The following is a 12,391-nucleotide window of genomic DNA, read 5'->3' on the forward strand; positions in this document are numbered from 1 at the left end:
AAATGGGGGTTCCCCTAGCGATTACCCCCTTTTAGGAATGAATGGGGTCCCCCAGCTAACACCCTCCCCCCATGGGACGGGATGGGCTCTCTTCACTTAAATCCATTTGCCAACCAGCTCTCCTCCTTTTGCCTTTGCGAGGTCAGGGCAGTTGCACCTGCCGGAGAGACCTGCTTTCTCTTACTCCCTTGTGCCATTTGCTGTTCCTGTCTCACCCCTTCCACTCCCCCGCCCACCTCTCCGGGGTCGGTCGCACGCGTCGTGCACACCCCGGATCAGTGCAAGCAAGTTACACTCGCTTGACACACCTGCTTCGTAGCCGGCTGACACCTGCTTTGTAACTCACACCCTGGGTGAAATCCCTCCCGGGGCCGCTTGGCGACCGGATGGGAACGGCGCCCTCCCACGACAGGCCTGAACGGGGCCCAGGGAAACGCGGGAAAGTGGCCAGAGGATCACAAACAAGAGGGCGAGGAGGAGAAAGTGAGAGAGACACTCCCCGGAAAGTTGGAGTCACTCGCTCCCTGGCCGACTCCCTGCACGGGCTCCTGTTGCTTCATCCCAGGGTCCCCTGCTCGCGGACCGGTTCTGCCAGGCTCGGGTTCCCTCCGGCATCAGCTCCGCGTCGTAGGCTGGAAACGCCAGCCAGGGCTGCAGCAGGAGACGAGTCTGCTCCCTGATTGCTGGCCCCCTTTGAGGTCAATGCAGCAGGGCTAGCCCCACGCAGAGCCCAACTGGGGGATCCCCGAGTGGTTCTGCCTTGGGGAAGGTGTGGGTGGGTGGGGAGAGATGGCACAATCTCTGCTCAGGCCTCTTCTAGGCCCGTCCTGTGAGTAATGAGGGGAAGGGGGCTGCAATCTACAGTTCAGGCTCCCACCGCCCCACTCTCTGAGGGTCACAACACCTTGATCAGTCCTGACTCATCCAAGCATCTTTAATGTTGCAACGGACAGAGAGAGAGATGCAGGAGTCAGCCAGATCTGCCCTGGGGGGGGGGTCCATGACCTGCCAGGTCAAAGGGCATCTGGGGATGGGGTGATCAGCTGCCTGCTACCCCTCTCCCCAATCTTATGGGGACTAGGGACACTCTAGGAGTCACCCAGGCTTTGGCTGGACTGTGGCCTGGCCAGAGCCCCCATTTGAAGAGTTGAGGGGAAAATGGCTCCAGCAGTAGAAAGCGGGATCTAGAGAGGAAATGCCTGAGCCGTGCCCAGACAGGCCGTTCCAGGCGCGGACGCCCCCTTCCTCCTCCCCGCTCACATTTGGAAATCTTCGGCTAGGAGGGGGGAAAATGCTTCCAAAATTACATTGTACAATACCTCCTGTCTCTGGCTGCGCATGGAATTGTGTCTCTTGGAGCGGACATAAAGCAAAGGTCTTCACTAATCGTTGTCATTTTTACAAGAGGTGGGGTGTTGTAACCCCCTTGAACTGGCCAAATTACACCCAGGGTAATTACATTCTACCCCCTTAAATTCTCCCCTGCTATTTCACTTGGTTATTGCAGTATGGTGGTGGTGTGCGCTGTTAAACCAGCTGCAGCACTCCACCCCAGAAGCAGCCGCATTTCAGTGGCAGGTAAAGTGAGCCCTGGGTCTAGAGCACATTGAGATCCTTCAGGATGAAAAGCAAGATTGTTACGAGGGCTCAGCAGGAATAATATTTATTCCAGGCTAGCAAAACCGGCACCGAAATTTGCCAGCCCATGCACAAAAATTGACTCAGCGCGAGAGTGCCAAAAATGGGATTGGTCAATAAAGAGACTTTATGTGGCTGTCAGACAGGATGTGCTCAAGGTAAACTGAACTTGGCGAGGCTGACTTATTCTAGAGACACGATGATTATCACTGATAGGAGGCTCCAATCCAGATTATTGAGAGAAAGGGTCGTTTAGGGCTACAGTACTGTAACGTGACTCAGGAGACCTCGGTTCAGTACTGGGCCCAGCCACTTAGGCCCATCTCCTCAAAGGTATGTTAGGATTTTCCATACCTTTGAGGATTTGGGCCTTACTCACCCTGTGCCTCAGTTTCCCCATCTGTGAAATGGGGATAATAAGGCTTCTCACTTCTTGTCTATGTGGATTGTAAACTCTTTGGTGCAAGAACTGTCTCTCCTACGTGTTTGTACAGGGCCTAGCACCATGGGGCCTTGAGCTCTGTTGGGGCCACTAGGTGTTCCTGTAATACAATTACTAAGACGACTGGGGTCCCATTGTGTGCGGTGCTGTACAAACATATAGGAAAAAACAGTTTCTGAGTTTACTGTCTGAAGGAGGCAGAAACAAGAAGAGCAAGGGCCAGGGATATAACATACCAAGAAGTGGCCACAGGGTTGACTGGCACCCCTTGGATGTATCTGAAAGCGAGTCTTAACATAGGCTAGGGCTAAAACCTAGTTGGTAGGTGTTTTTTTAAATATGGTTTTAGGAAACAGCAAAGGCAAACTGACCAGGCTACACCTCACTTTGGCAGAGAGCAAAGGGGATAGGGCACAGAACTAGGCTTCAGGAGACCTGGGCTCTGTTCCCAGCTCTGCCACTGACTGCTGTGTGACCTTGGGCTAGTCCCTTCCACTGTGCCTCAGTTTCCCTCCCACCCTTCCTCTGTCTGCTCTCTAGGGCAGAGACTGCGGCGATGTGACTGCACAGGACCCAGCGCAGGGGGATCCCAATTTTGGTTAGTGCCTGGGGATGCTAAGGTAACGTGGATCATGATATCAGACAAATGGCCGTAAGGCCTGGAAGCTGATCTGCATGAGCAGGAGCCCCTCAAAGCCAATCAGCCTGCAGGGAGCAGGGCTTGAGTCCATTTGCCAGGCTTGGCTGATGGCAGCGAAGTAGTATTTCAGTGGCTGACATTTGGATGGGAAGCGTCCCATTTCATCATACGCGTCCCGGGCTATGAAACCAGACCTGTTTGGCAGTGGTGAGCAATGCCTCCTACCACTGCCGGTTGACAAACCATGTGGGATAGCCATGGGAAAAGGCTGAGTGCTCATCCGACATGTCCCTTCTTGAAAGGGGATGATGGGCGAGGCCATGGCAGCCTGTGGCTACTGCTGGGTGCGGACAGCACCGGAGATAGCAGGGGTGTTTGGAGAAGACCCCCTTGGTTAGTGGCCCCAGTCCTGCTTTGCTGACAGCAGGCCCACAGGATATTCAATAGAAGAGCTCCCCCTTTCCCCTCCTCCTGGAGTGGGTTTGCATCAGCACTGTGTTTTTGCAGATCCACACAGGAAGGTCCACCGAAGTCAGTGATGTTCCTTGGGAGGAGGGGGGGCAAACCCAGATGGCTCACGGCCTAAAAATACAATAGGGGGGAGGATCAGAACAATAGTTACTTGGGGGGCGGGCGGTATTCGAGTGCTCGGAGCCCCCTCTTTGTTGCAGGTGCTTTAAGCTGGACACGGTGGGCGTCTCGAACTCAGCAGAGATAGAGACCACAGCTCAGCATGTGGAAAACACACAACTTTATTATGGTACAAAACACAAACCCACAAGCCATCACCCCAGGTCTCTTCATAGCAGCAAAGGATCCTACATGGTTTCCTCTGTGGGGCTCCTACGGTAACAGCTTGGGGGGGCAGGAAAGCAGCCCAGCACCCAGGGTCACTAGCAGCCAACTTCTGGACCTGGCCAATGGCCCATCTAGCCCAGGGTCCCCACCTCCCCGCTCAGACCAATGGAACAACATCTTTCAGCCACATCAAATCTAGCCAATAGCCCACCTATCCCGGTATCCCTGCCACACCGGATCTCCTAGCCAACTCCATCAGTCCATCTATCCTAGTCTCCCTGCCTCGCTGATCAGACCAATGGACCCATCCAATAAGACAGGGGTAGTCAATTCTTTTTCATCAAGGTCCACGTTTCTTGGTCAAGGTCTAGTCAAGGTCTGGACTCCAGAGAAAACAACAGTAATGGTAACAGTAAGTAAATAAAAGGGGTCCATTCAAAAAGCATCTGGACGGCGGTAAGGTTTTGGCCTGTGGTCCACCTATTGACTACCCCTGCAATATGGTATCCCCACCTCACTGCCACTTCAGATCTAACCAGTGGCCCATCTAGCCAGGTATCCCCACTGCCTGAATCAAACCAATTCGTCTCTGTAGCCCGGGATCTCCCAGATCAAACCAACACACTCATCTAGTCTGGTACTTCCTGGATCAAACCAACACGCTCATCTAGCCCAGCATCCGTCCCCCAGTGGTTCAGCTACCCCACCTCCAGCTGTCTGACATCAGATGCTCCTGTGCTGTATCTACCGATGTGATACTCTGCCCCGGGGAGGGGAAATTCCCCCACGACCACCCAGCTGGGGATCAGCTTATGCCCTGAAGCACAAGTTTCAACAGCACCATCCCAGCTGGCTTGGTATTCATGCCTGTATGTTCCTCACCTGGGCAGTCCCCTTGCAGGGAGAGAGTGCAGGGCTAGGAGATGCTTGAACTAGCCAATTCTGGAGCACAGCACCAGCAAGCCCCTCGTGAAATCCCCACTATGCAGCAGGCGGGGGACCAAGCGAGCAGTCTCTCCCCACCCAGTTTTACAGCCTTCATTGCCCCGTAAGTCAAAGGCCTGATGGGCAGGGGCTGGGGTCTGAGACATCCTAGCTGCAGGGAAGGAGGTGGCGAGCGGGGGGTGGAGGGGGGGGGAAGCTGCCTAAATCCCCTGCTTCCACTGTTTTCCCTTCCAAACTGTTCAGCCGCCCTGGGACAGACCTATCCTCTACGGGACTCTTTGGATCCAGGAACCAAATCAGATCTCTGCTTTAGAAAGCAGGATTGTCCCCAGCCTCTCCACTGCCTTCACCGGCAGAAACCAGGCAGGAGCAATTCTATTAGGGGAACAGCGATTTTGCCCACTATCGATGGAGGGGGCAGGCCAGATGTGATGAGCTGAGCCCAGATGCCAAGGAATCCACCCCAACACCCAAAGGTCCTTGTGTTCTCAGGACCTGTTCGCGGGGCACAGGAGGGAGAGATCAGACCAGCTCTGCTTCAGAGCTCCCAGGGGCTGATGCCCTACATCCACTCCAGGATGGAAACCTGTAACCATAAGCATGTTTAAACTGTGGTCACTGCTAACAAAGAGGTCAGGTCACCCCGCCCAACTCCCATCAGCTTCACTGGAAGATGGATCAAGCCCAGAAACCAGGGGCCTGAAGATTTGTCTACACTGGGACATTCAGGAAAGCTAATCTGAATTAATTTTTAAAGTGGATTAGTTCAACTGCATTAAACCTCTGTGTGGATGGCCTTATTCAGAAGTATCTCTGGAGATATTTAAGAGTAGGTTAGATAAATGTCTATCAGGGATGGTCTAGACAGGATTTGGTCCTGCCATGTGGGCAGGGGACTGGACTCGATGACCTCTCGAGGTCCCTTCCAGTCCTAGAATCTATAAGTAATTCGATTTAGCTTCATTCCCATTTAACTAATGCACGTTAAATTCACACCTTTAGTTAATCCAAATTAACTACTTTCCTGAATGTCCTTTTATAGACATGACCTAAGAGGCAAAGTTTGGAGCCACTTACATACTTGCTCAAAGTTAAGCAGGGCTCTGGTTTAATAGAGATGGACCAAAACTAGAATCATTGATGCAAACCCTACTTCTCCCAGCTCCAATTCCTGATCCTGGGGGTAGGACACACTGAACCTGGAACTAAACCCACACTGGTTTTGCTGCATAAATAACCAACCTAATTTGCCTAGTTATTAGCAAGAATATAGCACAGTCTCCTTGTTGGCAGAACAGACAGGGATAGACTCTAGTTAAGGTTAGAAGGTTTTGGATTTTCAGTGGTGAACATAAATAACTGTCAATTTCTTCCTCCACCTAGAAGGTGATTTAAAAAAAAAAAAAAAAACAACTCCACTGAAATTTACAAGGAGGGAAATTTAAGTACATCAGGAGCCAGTTGTATCCCTGAAGTTAATGGAGGGATAAGCCAGGCCTCTTTTTTCCCCCCCCCCCACAGGGAGGCAGCTATCCAGCTCTTCCGCTCGCTGTTCTTTCTGGTAATCAGTCAATTAACAGGAGGATTTGATTTGTGACTGATGAATTGAGATTTCTACAATTGTGACATTCGGTCTGAATTAGTTTGGTGTCTCAGTTGTTTTTGTCGTCACTTTCCTGAGAGGGTAAAAATGCAAATGGAGAAGAATCTGAAAAATCAGTATTATCCTTTGGAAGAGGCAGCAGGTGCACTGGGAATGTGACTAAGCCAATCACATGGACGGACGTCTGAGAGAGAAAAGGGCCTTGACACCAGTTAAGGAAACTGTGCTAGGGAATCATAGACTATCAGGGTTGGAAGGGACCTCAGGAGATCATCTAGTCCAACCCCTTACTCAAAGCAGGACCAATCCCCAGACAGATTTTTACCCCCGATGGCCCCCTCAAGGATTGAACTCACAACCTGGAGGTTCCAATCCTGCAGCCTTTACTCACGAGTCATTCCAACGAGACTCAAACTTGCAACACGTTGAGGCTCTTTGCCCTCAGCTATCCAGGAGCGTCTCAGAATTTCTCAACCCTTTAACAAAAGGTGTCTGCAGCGAGCACAGTTCTGATCCCAGCCCAGATGGGACCAGAGACGAGCAACTGGTTTTTGAGACCGATACTGGGCAACTGCCCCCCCCCAAAGATGCACATTAAACGAGCTTCGTTTCTAAGCTTCCATCCTCCCCAACTGGCAAAGTCTGGTTTCACCTTATTAATAATAATAATATTAATAAAATAATAATAATAAAACAGTCTAAGATAAAGAGCTCGGCTCATATCCGGAGATGGGTCTGAACCTCCTCCAATCTCCAAACACTCTGGAAGTTAGAGGCTTCTTGGTCTCCAAACTCCACTCTGAATCTGGCAAATTACCCCATGTTTTAATAATGGGCCAAACCATGATATCAGCTGTGAAAAATCCCCAGGCCGGATTCTTGGCTGGTGTCGATCAGCGCACTGAATGGAGGGGAACTGAAAGACGTCAGCTGAGGATCCGGCCCCCCAGAATTTTGGATCTAGAGGTAGCCGTAGCCGTGTTTTAAAACCCCACCCGAAATCTAACGACAGAGGCCCAACCCTCCACTCCCCACAGTTACATTTGCGCTGGCAGAAGAGCCAGTCTTACTTGCTCGAGGGTTCTGCTGACATTTAGGAAAACAATTATATGAAACAACTACTTCATTTAAAAAAAAAAGGGGGGGTGGGGAGAGGAGGTAGGATCAAGAGAGAAAAAAAAAGTTTCCTTCGGGATAAACTGGTTTAAAATCAACAGTTTAACAAAACAAAACAAAAACAGGGTGGGAGGGAATGGGGGAAGAGGGTGGAATTCCCAACCCATCAGCTTCCATAGCACAAATGATAATCTAGGCGTTCAATAAATAATCGCTGGAGTGCAGAGCATGGGATCAGGCTCAGAGCAGCCTGGATTCAGCTTCCAGTGCAAAACAAGACCCACCCAGCCCGGCTGCTACGGGAGAGGGTGGTTTGACGCTCCCCTCCCTCCCTGCCTGGCCCGATTGGGCCATAGGATCGGAATCTGGCTGCTGCCGGCTCCACTGGCTTCCCAACGCAACGCTCACCTCCCCTGGGGGAGAGCGGGTGACGGCCGGGAGAGGGGTGGGCGTGGGAAAGGAGCAGTTGCACACCTTGGGCAATCGCGCAAAGGCTGGCACGTTGCACAACTCGCCCAGCAGCCTCGGCGCAGGCCCCCCCCTCAAGGCTTCCCCCCGCATCCCCGGCCCAGAGCGACGCTCCCCACACCCGGGTGGCTCATCATGGGGTTTCTCCCCCCAACCCGTCCCCATGGGGCCAGTGGGTTCCCGCCACGAGAAGGCGCTCTTCTCTGCTGCTCGGCCCCTGTCCCTGGGCGTCAGCCTTGACTGGACTCACCCACCGCACCCGGGGATGAGTGTCCTCCCAGCGCAGCCAAAAGCAGGAGGGGGTAGAGGTCACGCGGCAGAGCCCGGACCCCCGTGGGAACCCCCTGGGGCAGACTCACCAGGGCCTGAACATCCAGGGGCTCCACTGGGGAACCGCCCCCTGCTCGGGCTGAGAACCCCTGTCCCTTTGGAGGATCATAACAGTGGCTGTAGGGACCGAAAGCCAGGAGCGGGGCTGTAATGGCCAAACACGGGGCCTTCTAATGGGAGTTGGCAAGAGAGGAGAGGCTGAGGTTGGCTAAGCTACTCTCGGGGCGGGGAATTTGCCCCCGCACCTAGAACCAAGCAAGTGCAATGCCCCTGACTCGGGCGGGTTCTCCCCCAGGGCCAGCTTGTCCCCTAGACTCCATGAGCTGGGCAGCTCAGCGGGACCCCCCTGCAGGAGCCTGTGGGTCAACCTCCCCCCACCCCCACCCCGGGTAGCGGGGCAGGGACAGGTTTGCCCCAAACCACGCCGGGTCAGTAGCGCTGTGTCAGGTCAGACCGCTGCAGTGTTGGGGCTGCGATTCTAAGGGCCGATCCCAGCTCGTACAGGTCCTGGGGAATGGCGGGGGGCTGTTCCTCTGCGGGGGGGAATAGGGGGGCTAAGGGGGTGTACTGGAGGAGGAAGAGCAGTGAACCCCTCTGCTCCCCCTCTCCAGGGGGTTCCCTTTGGGGCAAGCGGTTTGTAAACTAGCCTTTAGCAACCCGCTGTTTTACCCTCCCCTTTTGGCCCCAGACATGTCTGGACGGCTGCGGCCAAGAGGGAAGGGTCCTCGCTGCTCCGGGTCCCGCTTGATGTTCCTTCCAAGCAGCCTCCCTCGTGCCAGAAGTCATAGCAGCACAAAGCAGGGGGCGGGCGGATCCCCAAGCAAGTGGGGAAGCTTCCGCAGCCCAGGGAGAGCGAACCAGCCGAGCGAAACCCCCTCAGGGCAGGAGCTGGCTTCTGGGCGCTTCCCAGGCAGGGCCAGGAGGGTCATTTTGCAGGGTGGAGTGCGAAGTGCACAGCTGGGTGGGGTGGGGGGGCTGGAAGAGGAGTTGGGGAGGGGAAGAGGAGAAAATGGGGCAGGGAGGGGAGAGGAGGTGGATGGGGGAGGGAGGGGGTTTAAGACCACCCTCGGTTACAGCGTCTTGCCTGCCTCTTCTGCCAGCTGAGCCCGGAGCACAGCTCTCCAGACTCGGATTTTGCTGTTCAGCGGGGAGCATCTGGACCCAGGGCCCCAGCCTCCGCCGGAGACATCCCTCCCCCCCACTGCTTTGCATGGGGCCGCCCCCCTCCTCCTGCCCCCTACCCCCACCCCATCGGCACAATTCCTCAACTCAGATCCTTCAAAAAAAAGGTCCCAGCCCTTAACACCCTCCCTCTTCCAGTTCGGAGACCAGCCACCGTGCTGGACTCTCCCAGCCCCCCGTGGGAGGAGAGGCCCCGTGCCCAACGCACCGAGATTGCGTCCTTTCCTCCTACAGAATAAATAGCTTCTTGCTCAGAGGACACAGCCACGTACGCCCCGGCCCAGGGACCACGGCCCCACCCGGGGAGACCCAGCGCCGGGTAGGGAGCGTCCATCCTGCGGTACCGGAGAGAGGAGGGGGCATCTCGGAGGGGGAGAAGCTCAGTTGGGCTGGGTCGCGGGGCTGGAGCTGCCAGCCTCGGGCTCCCTCTTGCCTTTCCCCGGCGGGTCTGCCCCGCCCTTGCCCTCCCTCTCCGCTCCCTCTTTGGCCCCCTCGTGCGTCTTCATGTGCTTGCTGAGGTGGTCGCTCCTCATGAAGACCCGGCTGCACACGGGGCAGGTGAACTTCTTGGTCCCCGTGTGGGTCTGGAGGTGCCGCTGCAGCTCGTCGGAGCGGGTGAAGCGCTTGCCGCAGAAGAGCCAGTTGCAGACGAAGGGCCGGTCCCCGCTGTGCCACCGCAGATGGGCTTTCAGGTGGGAGGTCTTGGCGTAGGCCTTGCCGCAGCCGGGGATGTGGCAGTTGTGCAGATGCTTCTTCTTGGCCCCGTCCGGGCACGGACCCACCCTCTCGGCCTCCTGGCAGTTCGGGCAGCGGCACACTGCCTGCCCGGCGCTCCGGGGCACCGATCGCCTTGAGCTCTTCGGCCTAGCGGTACCGTCCACAGCCTGCTCGGGAACGTGCGGCTCCGGAGGCGAGGCGAGTGGCTTCAGCTCTTCCTGGCCCATCAGGTGCTGGGCCGAGGGCAGGAGGTGATGCGGCGGGCCACAGAGCTGGTGCTCAGCGGAGCCGTAACCCCCCAGCACCGGCTGGAGTCCGCCCGCCAGGCCAGGGGCTTGCAGGCCGCCTTGACCCGGCGGCAGATCCATCCAGCTGGATCCGGCATGGAGGTCCCACCAGGGATTCACGCCGCCGTCCTCGGCGGCGTTGCTGGGGTGCGAGGGCCTGAACCAGGGCTCGTAGGGGTGGGCCATTTCGGGAGGCGGCTGCAGGAGCTTGGAGTACGTGCCGGGGGCCAGCAGGCTGTCAGCATCCAGGTCTAGCCTTGAAGAGCCATGCAGATCATAGCTGGGGGCGGCCGTGAACTCCACCCCGGGGCCCACCAAGGGCAGGTTCTGGACCTCCGTGGGCTGGAGAGGGGAGGGGAAGTCGCCGCCCGCCTCGGAGCTGGCGTGGGGCTGGTAGGGCTGCAGGGGCTGCAGGTCCACGCGCGGGGAGGAGGCGCGCGGCGTGTCCGTGCGCTGGTTGGCAAGAGAGCCGCAGACGGCCGTGAGCATCTCCGGACTCCAGAGCGGGGCCGCAGCTCCGGCAGACCTGGAGCGGGAGAGAGAGAGGGAGAGGAAGGGGTCTGAGTCGGGAGTCATGCTCATTCCCCTCCCATGCAATTAACCCTGCGCTGCCTTCCCTTGGAACTGGCCCGAGTTTCCCCTTCAACCATGGAGCCAGAGATGGGTCTGGGCCAGGTCACTTGTTTCACCGGGGGCTGGGATCCCGCTGAGCCCCTCTTTGCACCGAGCTCGGCACAGGACACCAAATATATCCTGGGTGTAACCCCATTGATTTCAGTGGATTTGCATCAGGGATGAATCTGGCCCAGAGACTGCTCCTTTCTCATATGGCGGTGCCACCAGGACAACAACAAGACCTTGGTTTTACATATTATTTGTATTCCTGTAGCCCCTAGGAGCTCAGGTTTGGGATCCGGACCGTGTGGCGCTAGGCACTGTACAAACACAGACCATAAAAGATGGCTCTTATCCCAAGGGGCTTACAGCCTAAGGCATTTGTCTAGAGAGCTTTTCAATCAGTAGATCTCAAAGGCCTGTATCATTATCCCCATTTTACAGATGGGGAAACTGAGGCATAGAGAAGAGTAGTGACTTACTGAAGGCCAGTGGCAGAGCTAGGAATAGAACCCAGATCTCCTGAGTCCCCATCCAGTGCTCTAGCCATTAGGCCACCATCCCTTGCCCCCAACCCTACCCCCAAGGGCTGATGCCCTCCAGCTGGAAGGCTGTCTAGTTGGGTCATTGACTCAGGGAAGGCGAGGTGGACTGGACAGAACATGAGCCTTTCACCCTCACACTCATCATCATCCAAAGCCTGTTGGAGTCAGTGGAAATGCTCAGGTTGACTTCAATGGGCTCTGGCTGTGTGACACATGGCAGGTGGCGCTAAGGATCCCGAAGCACCAGGCACCTTGGACAATAGATCTGATGCTGCTCCCCATCCCCTTACAGCTCCCCTCTGTCCACAGAGGCCCCCCGAGTTGCCCAGCCCTGTATGGTCCCTGAACAGCATCTCAGCTTTGCATCTTCCCCTAGCAGCTCTGTGCGCTGTCCAGATGGCCAGGGCGTTTTTGAAGGTATTTTAGAGGCTCCTAAAAAAGGAGGGGGAGGAGCAGATTTAAGTATAGTTTAGTCTCCGTTCCTAAAAGGCCCTCGGAGACAGGCCCCTCTAATAGGCAGCTTCTGGGAGGCGGATTACAGTAATTACAGTCTGATCGTCTGCGCTGCTGGATGGAAGAGGCTCCGGCTGCGTTCTGGAGCACCTCTGAGCCGGGCCTGGGGTGGCAGGGGCGTGGGGAGACCTGGTGGGGTATTTATAGCCTTGTTCTGCACGGCTCCGCAGAACGCCCCGGAACGGGCCTGCGGCGCCGCTCGACTCGTTGGGCCCATCCCCGCGGGAGTGGCGCTAAAGAACACAGGAGCTGGTCGGTCAGGTATGGGCCATCCCTAGGAGTTGGCCCATCGAGGTATCCTGCCTGGGGCAGCGGCCAAGCCAAAGCAAGCCAAACCTTGCCCCCATCCCTCCCTCCATAAGGCAGCTGGCTAGTCGTGCAGCACCGTGCACAAGGAAAAGCAGAGGGGATTTCTCACTGCCCCTTGGGACTAGCCCTGAAATGCAAGCGCCGGCCAGCGAGGCACGGTCACTCAGGATACAGAGCTGGGGTCTCCCCAGGCAGACAAGGTCCCCACCCTCGGATGGGGGAGGGCAGAGTTCCTGACTGAAG

The 12,391-nt window shown here is 56.1% G+C and overlaps 1 protein-coding gene across 1 annotated transcript; it reads right to left on the reverse strand.

Moving 5' to 3' along the window:
• Positions 1-9,542: 9,542 nt before the first annotated feature.
• Positions 9,543-10,655, reverse strand: SP6 (Sp6 transcription factor). Its single transcript, XM_024203724.1, has one exon. The coding sequence runs from the start codon at positions 10,653-10,655 to the stop codon at positions 9,543-9,545; it is 1,113 nt and encodes a 370-aa protein (XP_024059492.1).
• Positions 10,656-12,391: the final 1,736 nt, after the last annotated feature.

Source organism: Terrapene carolina, unplaced genomic scaffold, assembly GCF_002925995.2.
Source record: "Terrapene carolina triunguis isolate 2854851 unplaced genomic scaffold, T_m_triunguis-2.0 Scaffold193, whole genome shotgun sequence".
Classification (NCBI taxonomy): Eukaryota; Metazoa; Chordata; order Testudines; family Emydidae; genus Terrapene; species Terrapene triunguis.

Coding starts and splice junctions, on each gene's coding strand:
- SP6 (XM_024203724.1), bottom strand. CDS start 10,655: ATGCTCACGGCCGTCTGCGGCTCTCTTGCCAACCAGCGCACGGACACG.